We start from the raw sequence: 19,289 nt of genomic DNA on the forward strand, positions 1-19,289 counted from the left end.
CTGGGTTATTTCATACATCACAACCAAAATTTTAAATTAATTTAAAATGAATTACAGATAAATAATATTGAAATAATTCATGAACTACTGTTCATGAATTAAAAAAGAACTTCTCAAAAGTAAGACTTTTGAGAAGTGATAGCTACTTTTTGGTTGCTCACATTTGAACAAAATATTTATGACCCCCCCCAATGTTGACCTAAAGTTGGGGCCACTGATTGGTAAACTATCGGAATGGCAGCATTAAAAGGTGTCGGAATGGGGGTAGGTAGGAATGGGGGCATGTCTGACTGGCAGCTAGTGATGGATTTCATGATTAATTTTCTTGAATAAGTTTGCGTCGGTCAGTTTGCCAAGAAGAATTGTTCGTTCGTTCGTTCAGTCGCGTTTCCGGTAGCGGTGAATCAGTTCTCAGCTGATTCGTTCAGACTCAGCTCCTCCCTCGTTCTCATTCAAACGAATCACAAATGCACGTTCTCAGCTGAGTCGGTCAGACTCAGCTCCTCCCTCGTTCTCATTCTCAAACGAATCACGGTCGTGCAATGGTGCAAACGATCAATCAACACGACAATACAACATTAACTAAAGCCGTTTCTCAATACCAAGTACGCAGACTACGTTCTCGCGGACTTGGAAGTACGTACTTGGCAAGTCCAGGCTTTCAAGTACAGACTTCCGAGAACGCGAGTACGCACCTGCAATTGGAACAGCAGCGGACTCGATGATGCATTCTGGGATATTTAACGGTCCACACGGGTCACCTCCGATGCGTCCTCGGTAGAACGGCCTCATCGAGAACGCATCGAGAACACTTCCGGGTTTTACGACAGTACTCGTGTTCTCGCGTACTTGGAATTGGAACAGTGCTTGGGCTACCACTGATGACGTTTACCGAGAACGCAAGTACACGAGAACACACGAGAACACGAATTGAGAAACGGCTTAAGTTCCTTTCACCACTAACCCATTCAGCGAATGAGTCAGCGCGTCAGCCAGGGGAGTCGAGTCTTGGAGAATGAACGAGACAAACTGAAATGGGAATCAGGTCGGTTTGTTCTTGTTAAAGAGTCGTTCATTCAAACTGATTCGTTCGTGAACGACCCATCACTACTGGCAGCATGTTGGAAGGGCAGCATGTAACTGTGTTAGGGTTAGCTTAGTGTTAGCTTTAGGGTTATGGTTAGCTTCAGAGTTAGGGTTAGCTTTAGGGTTATGGTTAGCGTTAGGGTTAGCTTATGTAACGGATGCCAACTAGCCTGGGCTAGCTGGCGTTAGTACGTTTGTAAATCCTCACACCCCCTAGCCTTAAGAACGCTTCTAGCCGCTGAGTTAGAAGCCTGGGCTTTTAGCTCAGTGGTTAGAGCATTCAACTCCCATGCTGGTAGTGTCGTAGTTCGAGAGGTGGCAGGTTGGAGACCGAGAGCGGTCGAACTGCTCTCTGCTACACTTAGGGTTAGGGTTAGCTTTAGGGTAAGGGTTAGCTAAGGGTGAGGGTTAGCTTAGGGTGAGGGTTAGGGTAAGCTTTAGGGTTAGGTTTATGGTTAGCTTAACGGTTAGGGTTAGCTTAGGGTAAGGGTTAACTTTAGAGTTAGGGTTAGCTTAGGGTGAGCTTTAGAGTTAGGTTTATGGTTAGGGTTAGGGTATTTATATAAAGAACACAGAAACGGTGGTAAACTGCACTCACCACTGCAATGCCAGCGGATTAGGGTTCCGGTTAGGACCACTTATCACCCCACTGTCTGGGTTAGGACCAGCAACTGTCTGGGTTAGGCCCACTCATCACCGCCACTGTCTGGGTTAGGACCAGCAACTGTCTGGGTTAGGGCCAGATAATACCATAGACTATCAGGATAATTCACACCCACCACCGATTACCCCAATTTAATATATGATCACATGTAATAGTTTGGTCTGTGATCACCTCTGTAAGTTTCAATGTCAGCAGGCAGTGAGGTGGAGCTTCTCCTTCTAAGCTTTGGATAACAAATCACACAAGACCCGCGGGCCAAATTCGGCCCACTACCTCGTTTGATGTGGCCCGCAAGAGCTTCAAAGGCATTTGAACGTCTTAAAAAATAAAAAATAAAAAATAAATTAAAAAAAATAATATATATATATATATATATATCCTACTAACCCTATATATACTTATACCTTATCTGCACTACCTACTGCTATTGCTGCTCACGTTGGGGCGGCAGTAGCTCAGGAGGTAGAGGGTTGACTGGTAACCGAAACGGCTGCTAGTTCGATTGTAGTGTCGAGATGTCCCTGAGCAAGGCGCCTCACCCTGACTGCTGCTGATGAGCCGGCTGTCGTCCTGGTAGCCTCCGCCGTCGGTGTGTGAATGAGTGGTTGTAACTCGCTTTGGATAAAAGCTTCATCAAAATCCCCTAAATATAAATGTACATGTAAATGTTCAAAGTATTCTACTGTAAATATCTAGTGTATTAATCCCCACTGTCCTACTGTCAATACTGTTCATGCTGCATGTATATAATTTATTTAAATATACCACCATTAAAATTAAGATTAAAATATACCGCTATAGGTCCATACAGTTTTACTGTTATATATATGTTTCTAAACGTTATATATCATTTATTTAAATATACCGCTATAGGTCCATATGTACGTTCTGCATTCACTCAGCTCTTTCACTTATGGGTCCATACTGTTTTACTGCTTCTTCTTGCTCTTCTGGTTTGATTCTAATCTTCATTTTGTTGCCTTGGTACTTGTTCTCTTTGCAATGACAATAAAGTTGAATGTGATCGAAGGGAAGGGTGGGGGAGAATTATGCCAGATGAATTTTATTTTCCGTTAATCTGGGAACACAATGAAAGAAATGAAATGACACATGAGAAGATAAACTATCAGGTTATTTTAGATTTATTCATATGAAAATAAAACAACAGGGACTTCAGCAATGAACTGAAGAGGTGATTGTGTTTACAAAAAAAAGCATTTTAGCTGACTTTAGTTTTCTGGTTCAGCCTGTTTTTGTAATATTTCAATATACTGCCCCAAAATGCAGTCATGCAGATAACCTCTTTAAATCCAGAGTTCATCATAAAGTTATTTATATTTGTGAAATGTATGTTATGCTAGCGTTTGTTAGTCCAGGACAATACAGAAAACCAAATGTTCTTACAGAACAAAACCTTTCTTTAACTATTGACACCTGGGTATAAAGTATGTAATCTCTACCACAACATGATCACATGTACCATCATACTTTTTACCTTAGACACCGTTTCACCCTTAACATCTCTACCACAACATGATCACATGTATCGTCAAACTTCTAACCTTCGACTCTGTTTCACCCTTGGTTCCACTTGGGTTAGGGTCAGTATTAAGGGTCAGGGTTGACGCAATCGAAGAATCTACACCAGTCGGATGTTCTATTGGCCTTTGTTACCTAGCGGCTATCTTAGGGGGAAACTGTATGCATATTGGAAATATTCTGCATTCAGTTTCCCCACCCAGCTGGCATTTAGTGCCTAGTTGGCCCGTAATAAAGCCTACTGCCCATAAACCTGCAGGCCTACGAGGTCGTGGGCTTGTGTGAGTGTTGCTAAGTCTGACCAGGAAAACATTTGATGGCCGCCGTGGAACCCAAACCAATGTTTGGCTGTAGGAACTGATAAGCGTGTCCCACAACACAGCTTGGCTGGTAGCGATACTCAATCCCAATCCCAGAACCTTTTATACAAGGTAGTGGAGTATTATAGGAATGTGCTTATGAACTATCTTTGATTGTCAAACCATCTCTCTCTCTCTCTCTGTCTGTCTGTCTGTCTGTCTGTCTGTCTGTGTGTCAGAAGATGTAGACAATTATTTGACCACCAGCTTCATAGAAGAAAACATGCTTGGAAGTGTGCTTTTGTAGTTAAAGGCTGAATAATAAATGGTTTTACGAGGCCCTGTGAGAGAGTGATCACAGTAAAGTGTGGCAGTGACTAATATGAGTGTGTGTCTCTGGTTCACTGACCAGAGGACACATAATGGCATCCCCCACTCCTTGAGTCTCTTACCCTAACCCTAACCACTCCTTGAGTCTCTTACCCTAACCCTCACCATTCCTTGAGTCTCTTACCCTAACCCTCACCATTCCTTGAGTCTCTTACCCTAACCCTCACTGCTCCTTGAGTCTCTAACCCTAACCACTCCTTGAGTCTCTAACCCTAACCACTCCTTGAGTCTCTTACCCTAACCCTAACCACTCTTTGAGTCTCTTACCCTAACCACTCCTTGAGTCTCTAACCCTAACCACTCCTTGAGTCTCTTACCCTAACCCTAACCACCCCTTGAGTCTCTAACCCTAACCACTCCTTGAGTCTCTAACCCTAACCACTCCTTGATTCTCTAACCCTAACCACTCCTCAAGTCTCTTACCCTAACCACTCCTTGAGTCTCTAACCCTAACCACTCCTTGAGTCTCTTACCCTAACCCTAACCACTCCTTGAGTCTCTTACCCTAACCACTCCTTGAGTCTCTTACCCTAACCACTCCTTGAGTCTCTTACCCTAACCCTAACCACTCCTTGAGTCTCTTACCCTAACCACTCCTTGAGTCTCTTACCCTAACCCTAACCACTCCTTGAGTCTCTAACCCTAACCACTCCTTGAGTCTCTAACCCTAACCACTCCTTGAGTCTCTAACCCTAACCACTCCTTGAGTCTCTAACCCTAACCACTCCTTGAGTCTCTAACCCTAACCACTCCTCGAGTCTCTAACCCTAACCACTCCTCGAGTCTCTAACCCTAACCGTTTAGGGATTGAAGACATTAGGAACTCTTTCCTGTTGTAACACCAAGGTATTATCCTCATTCAACCCTTGCTCTAGTGTAACATTAACTCTAAGCTAACCAAAAGGTGCCCATGGCCCCTTGATGTCAAGTGTTAATTATCTTCCCGGTCCTACATCATGCTCTGTGTTTGTTTCTGTGTGTCTTGAGCATCATGAAAATGTTCCATGAGTGCACTGAGCATGTGTTTGATGAGGGTAAGGGTACACTATCTCCCTTAGGGAAGATAGGGGCTAGGATAAGACACACTATCTCCCTTAGGGGAGATAAGGGCTAGGGTAAAACACACTACCTCCCTTAGGGGAGATAAGGGCTAAGGTAAGGGTAAGACACCCGTAACTCCTTTGGGGAAGATAAAGGCTAGGGTTAGACACATTTAACTCCTTTAGGGAAGATAGGGAGTCATGGGGGGTAAGGGAAGTGTTTGTGTGGGAAGATTTGAGAAAAACCTAAAGATTCCTGCTATTCCTGCTCGTCTGTAGGCATCCAGGTTGCAAATCATCAGGCCGTGCAGTGTTCCCTGGTGGTGGTGCCTCCCTACAGGCTGGCAGTGCGTCCTTCCATGGAGTCACACAGTGGTCTCCATCTTCTCAATGATCTCTATCATGGATTTGGAGGGAGAGAGCAGCGAGCACTCGTCCTGATCCCAAAGGCTGGAGTTTCCATCCGTGCTCAACTCATCTTCATCTGCCTCATCCTCCTCTTCATCCTCCTCATAAGACTCCAGGCAATACACGTCCAGGGCGTTGATGCCCGAGTCTTCTGAGCTGGAGGGCGAAGAGCAGGGGCCCTTTAGCTGGTCTGGCGGGCCGTGGGGCTCTGGGGCGGGGCCGGAGGGCCCCAGTGGTCCCGGGTCGGAGGATGTCTGAGGGGCCTGGGCGGGCAAGGGGGGGGGCGGAGTCCCGGGTGCCGGCGGGGGACGGGTCCCGGGCACAGACGGGTCGGTGGAAGGAGGTAAGGGGTGGGGCTGGTCCGGGAGCGGAGGCGGGCGCTGTACGTAGCACATCTTGCCATTGATGCGCTTCACGATGTAGTCGTCAACGAAAAGATCGGCGATGACGCAGTACCGTGGTGACTGGAGGTGTGGCGGCGACTGGAAGCAAGGCGCCAGCTTGAGGAAGCGCTCGGCCAGAGAGACGGACAGCTCCATGGTGGCACTGTGGTCCGTGGAGGCGGGGGGGACCACAGTGCTGGGCAGCTGGCACACGCTCGTCATGGGCTGGTACACATATTTACCTGAATGAGAGGAAACAGGGATCAGAAATAAACATGATGGTTGAATTCCCCTCTAAAGGTGGTCAGTGGTGGTCCCCGGCGACAAGAGAAGACGTCTCAGCGCTCATAAGGTTTTCTCTGTATGGCAAAGCTGTGGCTAAGTCGCCTGGAAACCTTGTAATCTAGAAACACCATCATCTAGAAACACAGTCCTCTAGAAGCACAGTCCTCTAATAGCACAGTCCTCTAGAAGCACAGTCCTCTAGAAGCACAGTCCTCTAGAAGCACAGTCCTCTAGAAACAGTCCTCTAGAAACACAGTCCTCTAGAAACACAGTCCTCTAGAAGCACAGTCCTCTAATAGCACAGTCCTCTAGAAGCACAGTCCTCTAGAAACACAGTCCTCTAGAAGCACAGTCCTCTAGAAGCACAGACCTCTAATAGCACAGTCCTCTAGAAGCAGTCCTCTAGAAGCAGTCCTCTAGAAACAGTCCTCTAGAAACACAGTCCTCTAGAAGCACAGTCCTCTAGAAGCAGTCCTCTAGAAACAGTTCTCTAGAAACAGTCCTCTAGAAGCACAGTCCTCTAGAAGCAGTCCTCTAGAAGCACAGTTCTCTAGAAACAGTCCTCTAGAAGCACAGTCCCCTAGAAGCAAAGTTATCTAGAAACAGTCCTCTAGAAGCACATTCATCTATAAGCACAGTTCTCTAGAAACACAGTCACCTGGAAACACAGTAATCTAAAAGCACAGTCATGTGGAAACAGTCATCTGGAAAGACAGTCATCTAGAAACACAGTCCTCTAGAGACACAGTCATCCTCACAAGGCATTTCTCACTAATAGCTGAAGAATGGATATGCCATTTCTATGAAATTACACAAATAAATTACACTAAAAATAATCTTAAATTTAACCTTCAGCACCTTTAACTCCTTATGGATGAAACTATAATATATAATTGTTATTAAACACACTTTAGCTTTTTCTTAAGGCAAAGTAGTATTTTGAATGAACTATGAAAAATAATTATTTTAATGAATACATGTTTAAAAGCAATTTTTCTTGTGGTTACATTACTCAGCCAATATATCCAAACAAAAACCCAAGAGCAAATGTGAATCACATCTAGTGGATTGTTTTCATTTTGAGGCTTCCATCTTTCAGATGCTATGAATTATTAGTTGAGTTCAGGTAAATCTTTAATTGTCAGGGATTGGGGGAGTTGCTTCAGCTATTTCTAAGGGTAATGTGTGATCGGGTACATGTAGAAGAATAGCTGCTCCGTTATCCCTATAAATAAGGGGATGGTTGATCCGTTCTATTTTAAGTTAGGCCTATATGCTTTACAATTAGTTTGACCCACATCAAACATAGACATACCCCCTAAGATAGTATAAGGGTAGTATAATCAAAGAAATGTGTTTGGAGTGTAAACCCAACTCATGGTTTTACACCACAACTAGACCAGAGGGTTAGCCCTATCATTCTAACCCTAACCACAACGAGACGAGAGGGTTAGCCCTAACCCTAACCACAACTAGACCAGAGGGTTAGCCCTAACCACAACTAGACCAGAGGGTTAGCTCTACCCCTAACCACAACTAGACCAGAGGGTTAGCCCTAACCACAACTAGACCAGAGGGTTAGCCCTAACCATAACTAGACCAGAGGGTTAGCCCTAAACACAACTAGACCAGAGGGTTAGCCCTAACCACAACGAGACCAGAGGGTTAGCCCTAACCCTAACCACAACTAGACCAGAGGGTTAGCTCTACCCCTAACCACAAATAGACCAGAGGGTTAGCCCTAACCACAACTAGACCAGAGGGTTAGCCCTAACCACAACTAGACCAGAGGGTTAGCCCTAACCCTAAACACAACTAGACCAGAGGGTTAGCCCTAACCCTAACCACAACGAGACCAGAGGGTTAGCCCTAACCCTAACCACAACTAGACCAGAGGGTTAGCCCTAACCACAACCACAACTAGACCATATATATATATATATATATATATATGTTATGTAGAGCAGCTGCCCTGGCAGATGTAATAAGACAAATCAATTATGCATTCATATGCAGGTGTGCCTCCATAAACCCTGAGCCACGGGCCCCCACCACGGCCGCCGACCACGGGGCCCCATCACTGGGCTTCATTGAAAACACAGCAAAGTTTACAGCAGAAAACGATCCATTCTTTCACTCTGAAGCCAACGAATGTTTTTATGTAGTTTCATTTAAAAGCATTACCCGTATTAGTTAAAATAACAACATAAGTTATGCATCTTTCACTGTATAATTTTTCGCTTTTAGGTAGGCATACAATAGTCCCAGAGAAGTAGACTAGCCATGGTGTAAATCATAAGGACCCCTCATGTTTGAGAGGACATCCACTCACAGTGGCACCAGCCCAGGTGACAGCACCAGTGCAGCTTGAAGCACTTTCCGTGACGGACGGACAGTCCGTCGCACGGCAGGAAGTCCGGTCTGCCGGCGCAGCTCCTGGCCGACGCCTGCGCCTCGTCCAGCTTCTCGGTCCTGAGGCTCTTCGCTGCTCCCGAGGCGGCCATGCCAACATCCCTTAATCGCCGAGGAGGACCTCACCGAGGAGGACCTCACCGAAGAGGACCTCAACGAGGAGTATCTGACCTGAGCCAGCCGTCAGGATCAGTCCGGCATTGCCAGCCCGTGCGTAAAGTCCTCCTGTTCCCCTTCTAGACAGCGGGCCTGCTACGTGGCACTTTGCGGAGACTAGACTGATGCCATCTAAGATCAATCTCTAAAGGCACGAAGCCTCCGAGGAACAATAGAACCGCGATACAGATAAAGACAAAATATCAAAGTCCTGGTGACATGTTCATACGAGCAGAAAGCAACTTCTGATCCGTGTGGTCCCTGTGATCCAAGCTGGTCCAAGCTGGTCCGTGTGATCCGAGCCAGCCGACGCGGTCCTCCAGCATCTCTCAGCCTCAGCAGCCAACGGGAGGAGCCCGCGTGCATGGTGTTAGCGTGCATGGGGCACGCTGCCGTGCGCGCTGCCGTGCGCGCCGCCGTGCGCACCGCCGTGTTCTGTCAGCATTTCCACTGTTTTCAAATGTTGTGGTGATGTGCAACGAGATGTAGCCTCATCACTCATTATACCAGCGGAAATGACGTGTATGATGAGCACTGAGTGAGTGACAGAAGCAGGCACTGAGAAGCACACAGAAGAGCATCCTAACGTGACGCCAGATTTGTTCATCTATCTATCTTTACATAGATTTATATATATATATAGGCCATCTATCTATAGGTAGGCCTATAAATAAATAAATAAATATATATATGTGTGTATGTATATGTGTGTGTGTGTGTGTGTGTGTGTGTGTGTGTGTGTGTGTGTGTGTGTGTGTGTGTGTGTGCGTGTGTGTGTGTGTGTGTGTGTGTGTGTGTGTGTGTGTGTGTGTGTGTGTGTGTGTGTGTGTGTGTGTGTGTGTGTACATATGAAAGCAGTGTAAACAGCTCTACTGGAGGCTTAGACAATATTTTATTCAATATATTATATTATATATTTATTAGATATAGGATTTACCTATAGACCTCATTTAAATGTGGACTTAATTCCAATTTTAACCACATGTGTTGTGCTGCCAACCTCAGGCCGTGGAGTTATTGTTGGTCTTATTTCAGCGTTAATCTCAACGCTGCCAGTGGATTTGTCTGCAGGGCTCAGGGTCACAGTAGGGCTGTTTACTGATGCGGCAGCAGGCAGATGTAGATCTGTAGGGCTCACGGTTTGTGATGACAGCACAGTGTGCACAGTGTGCGCTGATCAGAGCATTACCAGCTGTGTGTGTGAGTGATGGCACACTATTCATGTTCTCATATTTTCCTGCCTTGGATAAACAATGTAGGAAGGAGTTCATGGTGTGATTCTGTAGCCTACATTTAAATGAAATGCTGCAACAATGTGTTTTCGAAATCAAGAAAACTAGGCAAGCAGAATTCAGAATCTTAAATTGTCATTTTTTGACCTTCTAAATAATAGATCAAATGTAGTAAAGACATCATCCAGCACAGCTGTGAAACATTTACTGGTTGTGTGGTGAGTGCTCCCCACGCTGCCGTCCGTCGCCATGCCTACGACCGACATGATGTCTGCCCTTTGGAATTAAAATCCTCACAAGCTTTCTTATCTTTTATTTCGTCTAGATTGGTGTAATGCACTCTTTGCTGGATTACAGAGCTCCTAGACTCTTAACGAAAACACAGAATTCACCACATTAATCCTGTTGACTAACTGGCTGAGAGGTGGAATAGACGTCTGTCCGCTTACCAGCCTGCCCCCCATCACCGTGGTTCATACTTATTCTCTACGAAATGGAACACTGGGTTTGTAAAATCACCCAATGCACTCCCTGGACGGAGGGATCCCCCACTCTACGGGGGGCTAGAGTTAGTAGGCCTAGGTGTCATAAATATATGGCCTGTAAAGCCCTTCGAGACTGGAACTGTGATTAATACAAATATAACGGACTTGAACTTCACAGGCCGTTTGTACTGAAATAAATTAGTGCAAGGGACCCACCTAGTGGCCGTGCTACAAGAAGCACACCGTGTGACGTAGGCCTACGACTGGGCGCTTCATTACCGGAGCTGTGGTCTTTCTTTCCCTTGACCCTTTGACCCAGGAATACGAGTTAGGGTCTATGGGGTTCAGGGTTTAAAGGGGTTAGGGTTTATAGTTGTTAGGGTTCAGGGTTAAGACCAGTCACATTATGACGTAGAGCAAATGACCGGAAGAGTCGAACAGAACAGAAACTGGTTTCAACGGATCGTAGGCTCGTTTGTAAACAAACAGTGTGAGAGGTTAAAGGTAGCCTAAAACAGTCTGAGTATTCATTGTACAGGACACAAAGTTCAAGATAGCCTCGAACAGTCATGGCTCAATACAGAATAGTCTCGGGATCTGTTGCGTTGATTTCCATCCAGAATCCGCCGGTAAACGCACTGAGGTGAGCAGGAATCCCACTTTCCTCTGATCGGTGTTCGGTAAAGAGATAGAAAAGAGATTAGTCAGCGTGTCTGTTCCCTTCTGGACCTGTTGACGGCCTGCGTGTATTTATTTCAATACATGAGGCGCGTGATTCAAATACAAACACCAATATGGTTGCATGACGAAAGTATGGTATTTCGTATAACCAAGAATCCGTAATGAAATAGAACAGCATACAACAGGATCAGAATTGATCAGAACACCTGCTGTTTTGTGTCCCTCTGTCTGCAGAGCGGCGGTGAGAGAAGGTCTGCTCATCTCCGTCAGAGCGGCGGCCAGCGACCAACTGGTGCGCTCCCTGGTTCTCTGTGGGCACAACGGAACCTTCTGCGGCGGTCAGACAATTAAAGATTTGATTAAATATAGTCTTGGCATAGACCAACATTTGTAATTTAGAATATATTTCTCTTGACATTTCTAATATCTACTATGTCTCAATGATTTGTGTGTGTGTGTGTGTGTGTGTGTGTGTGTGTGTGTGTGTGTGTGTGTGTGTGTGTGTGTGTGTGTGTGTGTTAAAGGGGCCGACATCAAGGAATTTGGAAATGTATCGCTATTGGAATCTGGACCTCATCTGGTGGAGATCTTTGAGTGCATGGAGGCCCTGGGCAAACCGGTGGTGGCTGCCATTGAAGGATTCGCTCTGGGAGGAGGCCTTGAATTGGCATTGGCATGTCACTATCGCATCGGACATTCTGAAGTGCGTTTAGTCATCTCTCTTATGTGTTGATTTGCTTTATTTTTCTTGTTGGTTTGACTCTGTTGTTGTGCTTCCCAGGCCAGAGTTGGTCTTCCTGAAGTGTCTTTAGGGATACTTCCTGGTGCTGGGGGAAGCCAGCGTTTACCAAGGCTGATAGGAGTTAGAGCTGCCTTGGATATGATCGTTACAGGTAAGCACTTTGATATGATTGTTAACTTACAGGTAAGCACTTTGATATGATTGTTAACTTACAGGTAAGCACTTTGATATGATTGTTAACTTACAGGTAAACACTTTGATATGATTGTTAACTTACAGGTAAACACTTTGATATGATTGTTACGGGTAAACACATTACCCGTTACCTTAAGTAATCTGTTATCTTAACAAGTGTTGAATGTGTGTCTCAGGGCGCCATGTGGCCGCAGGTGAGGCTTTGAAACTGGGCCTGCTGGACAGAGTGACGGACGGGAACACGGTGGACGCCGCAGTAAGGTTCGCCCAGAGCGTTGAAGGTGAAGAGTGAAAGACCGCCCCAGGGGCATGGTGTAACACTACATTATAGACATGTTGTAACACACTACATTATAGACATGTTGTAACAATGTACATTATAGACATGTTGTAACACTACATTATAGACATGGTGTAACACTACATTATAGACATGTTGTAACACACTACATTATAGACATGTTGTAACAATGTACATTATAGACATGTTGTAACACTACATTATAGACATGGTGTAACACTACATTATAGACATGTTGTAACAATGTACATTATAGACATGTTGTAACACTACATTATAGACATGGTGTAACACTACATTATAGACATGTTGTAACACTACATTATAGACATGTTGTAACACACTACATTATAGACATGCTGTAACACTACATTATAGACATGGTGTAACACTACATTATAGACATGTTGTAACACTACATTATAGACATGTTGTAACACTACATTATAGACATAGTGTAACACTACATTATAGACATGCTGTAACACTACATTATAGACATGGTGTAACACTACATTATAGACATGGTGTAACACTACATTATAGACATGTTGTAACAATGTACATTATAGACATGTTGTAACACTACATTATAGACATGTTGTAACACTGTACATTATAAACATGTTGTAACACTGCATTATAGACATGTTGTAACCAGTGGCAGTGGGTCAATAGAGGGCACTAAAGCGCCGCCCCTCCATGAAATATTCACTTGAATATTTCTGCCAACTATGATGAATAAACCATTAAAAATACAAAATAAATCGAAAAAATACATAGCGTTTATCCTCGTTTAATTGTTTGATAGACCGTACTTGCCACTGCCAGCAACCATTTAAATGCGGTCAATCAAAATAAGTCAAGTCAGGGGAACGATGAATCACGATGATGTCTATGGCTGTGTCTCAATTCAGGGGCTGCATCCTTCGAAGGACGCATTTGAAGGCCGCTTACGTCACGGCGCGTCAAGGCTGTCCCATTTCGAAGGCTCCTTCAAATGCGGCCGAGATATGCAGCCTTCTTTTCCTGGATTTGAAGGATCCACCGGGTGGATCCTTCACGGCCCAACGTATCCCAAGATTCATTGCGCGTTGGATTTTTTATAGAAATGGCGCGGAGAGAGCAGAAGCGGCAGCTGCAGCGAATACATATTTAATGACAAAACTCAAAACATTTTTTAATATAAAAGTAAGGTTGGGACCATTTTAAATATGTAATTTTATTGTCAAAGTTCGATGACATTAACGCTAGACATATAACGTTAAACTAATTAACGTTAAGCCAACGTCCTCTCTTCCTCTTCACCCGCCGGCTCCGGCGGTTAATCTTCTCCCATTCCTCCAATAAAAGATAAAATTATATTATATATATTATATTATATTATAATATTTCTCCTCCGCTGTCTGGTTTGAACTGCAGCTGTCAGGGTTGCTAGGAGACAGGAGCGGCGCGTGGTCACGCAAGGTAAAGGACGTTAACGGCTGGTTACACAATCTGGAAATGCTCTGTAGGCTAGACCGTCTCATTTAACAACACTTGTTCGGCCTTCGGTGTGGCCTTTGCGTGCTACGAAGACCACACCTTCATAGACTGTGTCCTTCAAAGGATGCAGCCCCTGAATTGGGACACAGCCTATGTGAGCTTGCAAACCTTTTGCTGTCCATCAAGCAGAGACAGCTTTTCATTGGCGCATGAAAATTCCACCATGGGTCGCAATTTTGTGCGCCCCAGACCAATGGAGTTGTTTTTCAGATTTTTTTATCACCACATGATTGGACAATTCAGCGAATCAATGAAATAGGCTAGCTCCCTCAGCAGCGATAGAAGAGAGAAGAGATAGATAGCTAACTAGCAGAGTTGTAAAAGTACTTTCCACCCATTTCAGTGGAGGAATTGGACTCCCCAAGCAATGTTATACTTAAAAGGAGCAAGTAAGTTACATATTCATTTAGTCTTTCGGCCTGTGGCATATAAACAAAATAAAGCAACTGTCCCATATTTCTAACTGCATTTGAAATAGACATTGAGAAAAAATGGACGCTGTAGGACAGTGATCATGATTTGCCTGAATATCATAATAACAACAATGGGTAAGCTTGTAAGCTTGTCCAGGCCCTCCGAGTCAGGATGTAGGCTATGAATCTGAATGAATTGTAGGTAATAGGTAATAGGTAGTGGCCATCCCCAAAATGCACCAGAATACAGGAAATCAAATCTACCAATTCTTTTTTTTTTCTGGGGGGGACCCCCACACCCCCTGTCTTTTACTGCCCCCACCAACAATTTGTATCACCAGCCGCCACTGGTTGTAACACTGTAAATTATAGACATGTTGTAACACTGTCTATAACGACATGATGTTACACTGTACGTTATACTCATGTTATAGTAATGTATATTATGGGCATGTTCTAGTCCTGTATATTAAAGTCATAGGTTAAGTTAAGGGTCCAGCCTATCCATCACTTAAAGGCGGATCATAGGACAACATTATCTGGTTGTCTGTGTTGTTGTGTTCCTCGGTACATGATACGTGCATCACCCCGGGCTCCTCTGTGACCCATTGAATAAAAACACAAAGAAGATCTAAGGCTGGATTAGTATAACTATATTTATCTCCCATCCCCTCTTTTAGGAAAACCTCTGGACGACCGTCGCCTTGGCAACCGCCTGTGCCCCCCCCTGGAGAACATGGATGCTTTCTTCGAAGAGGCCCTGAGCCGTGTGCGTGGGCGGGCCCGGGGCGCCGTGGCCCCCCTGGCATGCGTGCAGGCGGTCCGTGGGGCGGCCACTCTGCCCTTCCAGGAGGGCATGGAGCTGGAGAGGAGGCTGCTGGGGACCCTGATGAGCTCAGGCCAGGCACAGGCCTCACGCTACTGCTTCTTCGCAGAGAGGGGCGCGGCCCGCTGGACCACGCCCACGGGAGCCCGCTGGGACACATGCAGGGCCCAGCCAATCAGCACAGCCGCAGTGATCGGTATCTATACATCATGATGTATTTAATACACAGGCATATATACAATAATCAGTGTATATATATAGTCAACTCTCCCCTGAGTAACGCATTCAGAAAGCAGAGTAGAGGGACTTGAATTCAGTTAGATCAAATAAACATTATCTCAATCAACTGATCAATTAACAGTTCTAGACTCCTAGTTGAGCCGTTGCATTCAGTCCCACTCATCATTGAGGAAACAACAGACACTTTATTAAATCAGTTCCTTGACAATTCGACTAGTCGACTTTTAGGTTACAGCCCTAAAAGCCCTAAAAGTTAAGCCTAATTTTTACTCCTGCGTAAAGTGCTGTACATTGGTTACGGAGAGCCCTCTACGTCGCCGGAGAGCCTGTCGGAGAGCCTCTCCGTCGTCTCCGGCTGCATGAAATATTTTTTAATTGTCCGTCACGTCAAGCGACAACGGAGATGGCAAGGGCTGCGATTGGTCCTCTAAAAACATCATTTCCGGAATTACTTTTCCGGTTTGACTACTATCACAACGTAAACACTGGCAGCGCCTGCAGCGCTTGCATTGCGTATCCGGCACCACGACGGAGAACTATGAGGGCTCGAGGGGTCTCCGTGGTTACGCAGTTGGATAGCACATTACACAGTTGGTTTGGGGTTAGTTAATGTTAGGGCTTGGGTTAGTTAAGGTTAGGGTTTTTGTTAGTGGTTAGGGGTTAGTTATGGTTAGGGATTGGGTTAGTGGCTAGGGGTAAGCTAGGGCTCAGGTTAGTGGTTAGTTAGAGCTTGGGTTAGTGGTCAGGGGTTAGTTAGCACTTGGGTGAGTGGTAAGTGGTTAGTTAGAGCTTGGGATAGTGGTCAGGGGTAAGCTAGAACTTGGGTTAGTGGTCAGGGGTAAGTTAGAGCTTGGGTTAGTGGTCAGGGGTTAGTTAGGGGTAGTTTGTAGGGTTAACCCTTGTGTGATCTCAGGTCTCGGGACCATGGGCAGAGGTATCACGGTGGCGCTGGCCAGAGCAGGCCTGTCCGTCGTCGCCGTGGAGACCCAAGAGCATCAGCTGGCCGAGGCCCAGCGAGCCGTGACCCGCATGTTGAAAGGTGGAGGGGGGGTCAGCTACAGTGCTGATCTACAGGCCGCAGCCGGAGCAGACCTGGTGGTGGAGGCCGTGTTTGAAGACATGGCCGTTAAGGAGAAGATCTTCAAGCAGCTGTCGGCCGTCTGTAAACCCAGCGCCCTGCTGGCCAGCAACACCTCCAGCCTGGACATCGACCGCCTGGCCTCCTGCACCCTCCGCCCAGAGCAGTTACTGGGGATGCACTTCTTCGCCCCGGCTCACGTCATGAGGCTGCTGGAGGTGGTGTGCGGGCCCCGCACCTCTCACCAGGCGGTGGCTGCAGCCATGCAGCTGGGGAAGAGGATGGGCAAAGTATCCGTGGCAGTGGGGAACTGCCCGGGGTTTGTGGGCAATCGCATGCTGAAGCCTTACCTGGAACAGGCTTATTTCCTGCTGGAGGAAGGAGCCACCCCCGAGCTGGTGGATGCTGCGTTGGAGGAATTTGGGTTCCCAATGGGTGTGTTCAAGATGTCCGACCTCTCGGGACTGGATATCGGCTGGAGGGTTAGGAAGGAGGAGGGGCTGACGGGGCCTGGTGTCACGGCAGGTCAGCCAATGAGAAGCCGCCATGGCCACAGGTATAGCCCGCTGGGGGACTTGATGTGTGAGGAAGGCCGGTACGGTCAGAAGAGCGGCCGTGGCTGGTACCGCTACGACAGGCCTGGGGGCAGAGTCGCCCGCTCAGACCTTTGGCTGCGGAGCTTCCTGGAGGAATACCGGGCGCGGCACGGCCTGGTGGCACGGCGCATCGACCAGCAGGAGGTGCTGGAGCGCTGCCTGTACGCCTTAATCAACGAGGGCTTCCGCGTCCTGGAGGACGGAGTAGCAGCCAGCCCCCAGAACATCGATGCCATCTATGTGTTCGGTTACGGCTGGCCCAAGCACCGTGGAGGTCCCATGTTCTACGCAGCCCAGGTGGGCCTTGTCCGAGTCCTGGAAAGGCTGGAGCAGTACCACAAGGCCCACCCTGACATCCCCCACCTGCAGCCCTGCAGCCTGCTGAGGAGGCTGGTTGCCAGCGGCAGCCCTCCCATACACAAGTGGAGCGAGGTGGTCAAGGGGCACCGGAGCCAGCTGTAAACCGCCCTCCTCTTCGTCGGCCATTCCAACCTTTCCTTTGATTAAGATGGTTACCAATGTCCTGGGAGGAGTTTGTCTGATACTGTGATTTTTGCTGTCAATTAGTTCAGTTGCAAGACAAGCACATGATGTGAATGCATGCTACCCAGCCAATGGGTAATTACTCCCTACATCGTAATTAATGCCAGTAATCAGGTCCTTCCTAATCACCATGTGAGAAGTGTACAACAGTTAACAGGACCAAGAAGATGAGAAGAGCAACGACAAGAAGACATCTGCAAATCAAGCCATTATCTCTCTCGGAAGTCCCTCCTTCCTCTCGCTCTACACCCATGTGGCCTGAACCAATGCTGCTCCCTTGCGAGGGGGCTCGGAATCCCTCCCTCTCTGAAAGAACGTACTTTGCCCCCACAGCCAGGCTGGGAGCTGGGAGCTGAGTAGCCTGGGAGGTGAATCCAGCCCAGACGCCATGTCTTTTCACAAAGTGTGACTTCTACCTTTAGTCCTACAGGCCTTGTGCTGCATTGACGTCTACCTTTAGTCCTTTTTGTGTGGGTGAATGGATGAACTAATTAGGTAGCTGCAGCTGTTTTTTAAATATTGAAGCAATGAGCCATAGCTTTCGACACTGCCTTTGCAAATATCCATAACAACTCTTTGTTTAATGATATAATTTCTGTGATGTGTGTTTGAATCAATACATAGGCCTAACGGTCAATAAAGTAAAAGCAGTAAACCTTTGATGAATAAGTCATGTGTTTGCAGGTCATTTTAAAATGGTAATTTGTGATGGCTTACCATATGAATCAAATGGAAGTTGTTTTCTAGGTAGTTTAGTTTATTCATTATTATTGTTAATTATAATTTGTTCATCAAAAAAAATACTTAAAGCACTTTTATAATAGACTACATTGGCTAGGTTTAGGGGCATGGATTCTACTTGTTAATCATAATATATAGCACTGGCATCTTAACCAATAGCATACCTAAATGTGTAGCTTGCTGCGAGTTCAGCATCCCAAACACAGGAAATCCATAGTACCTTGGTGTGTGATAAAAACATGCTGTGATGCGGGAGAGCTTTGGATAACATACACTCCAAGTCCCATTGTCCAGAAGGTGAACCTTGCTGTCTTCTTGACATACTTTGTATAATGTGTCAATCTGAATCAACTTTTTCTTTAATAATGTAGATTGATTTTAGTATTTTCCCTTGGCTTCACACATTGTCATCTCAATTATCACTGCTTCTTTATCATCTATTCTGCATCGCCCGGGACAGAACCAATGGGACAGCCTGGTTTTAATCAGCGTATTATCAGACACCTTTGTGTTGACCAATAACCTGGTTGTAAAGAAGTAGTAAATTCCTAATCCAGGTCTTCATCCTCCATGTCCTCGCGATCAATGACCCCACTCAGCATCGGCTGAGCCACTAAACACACCAGTCATTCATACCCATTCCATACACATTCCCATTCATACCCATTTATTAATTTATTAATTTCATAAAATATGAATGTTTATAATATATCTCAAACTAAGTAGCCAGAACACAATCTAATGGAAAAGCATTAAAACTATTAAATTGAATATATAAATATAATAAAAAATATATATCCTCTTAAACTATCAAAATATATTCAATTTATTTATTCAAATATATTCAAGTAAGGCCTTCCAAAGTCTAAACACTTATTTCACTCTTCCAGCTGTAAATCAACTGCCTTTCTTCAGAATTAACTGGGTTCAATAAACGCACCTTGGCATAGAGGCACTCCTTATCAGCTTAATGGAGGCCAAGATAATAGCAGAGCCATAGGTGACTGAG

General features: G+C 45.7%; 2 protein-coding genes across 2 annotated transcripts; one reads left to right on the forward strand and one right to left on the reverse strand.

Annotated features, from left to right (window-relative positions):
• Positions 1-5,383: 5,383 nt before the first annotated feature.
• On the reverse strand, positions 5,384-8,598 carry LOC311358420 (UPF0524 protein C3orf70 homolog A-like; the record flags this gene model as incomplete). Its single annotated transcript, XM_084478440.1, has 2 exons — positions 5,384-6,051; positions 8,427-8,598. 2 exons carry the CDS (start codon positions 8,596-8,598, stop codon positions 5,384-5,386), a joined length of 840 nt encoding a protein of 279 aa, XP_084334566.1.
• Positions 8,599-10,699: 2,101 nt separating this feature from the next.
• ehhadh (enoyl-CoA, hydratase/3-hydroxyacyl CoA dehydrogenase) lies at positions 10,700-18,201 on the forward strand. The gene is made up of 7 exons (XM_084478755.1): positions 10,700-11,022; positions 11,295-11,398; positions 11,585-11,763; positions 11,842-11,953; positions 12,174-12,278; positions 14,937-15,278; positions 16,236-18,201. Exons 1-7 carry the CDS (start codon positions 10,949-10,951, stop codon positions 17,456-17,458), a joined length of 2,139 nt encoding a protein of 712 aa, XP_084334881.1. The 5' UTR covers positions 10,700-10,948; the 3' UTR covers positions 17,459-18,201.
• Positions 18,202-19,289: the final 1,088 nt, after the last annotated feature.

Source organism: Micromesistius poutassou (assembly GCF_964030765.1).
Source record: "Micromesistius poutassou genome assembly, chromosome: 14".
Classification (NCBI taxonomy): Eukaryota; Metazoa; Chordata; class Actinopteri; order Gadiformes; family Gadidae; genus Micromesistius; species Micromesistius poutassou.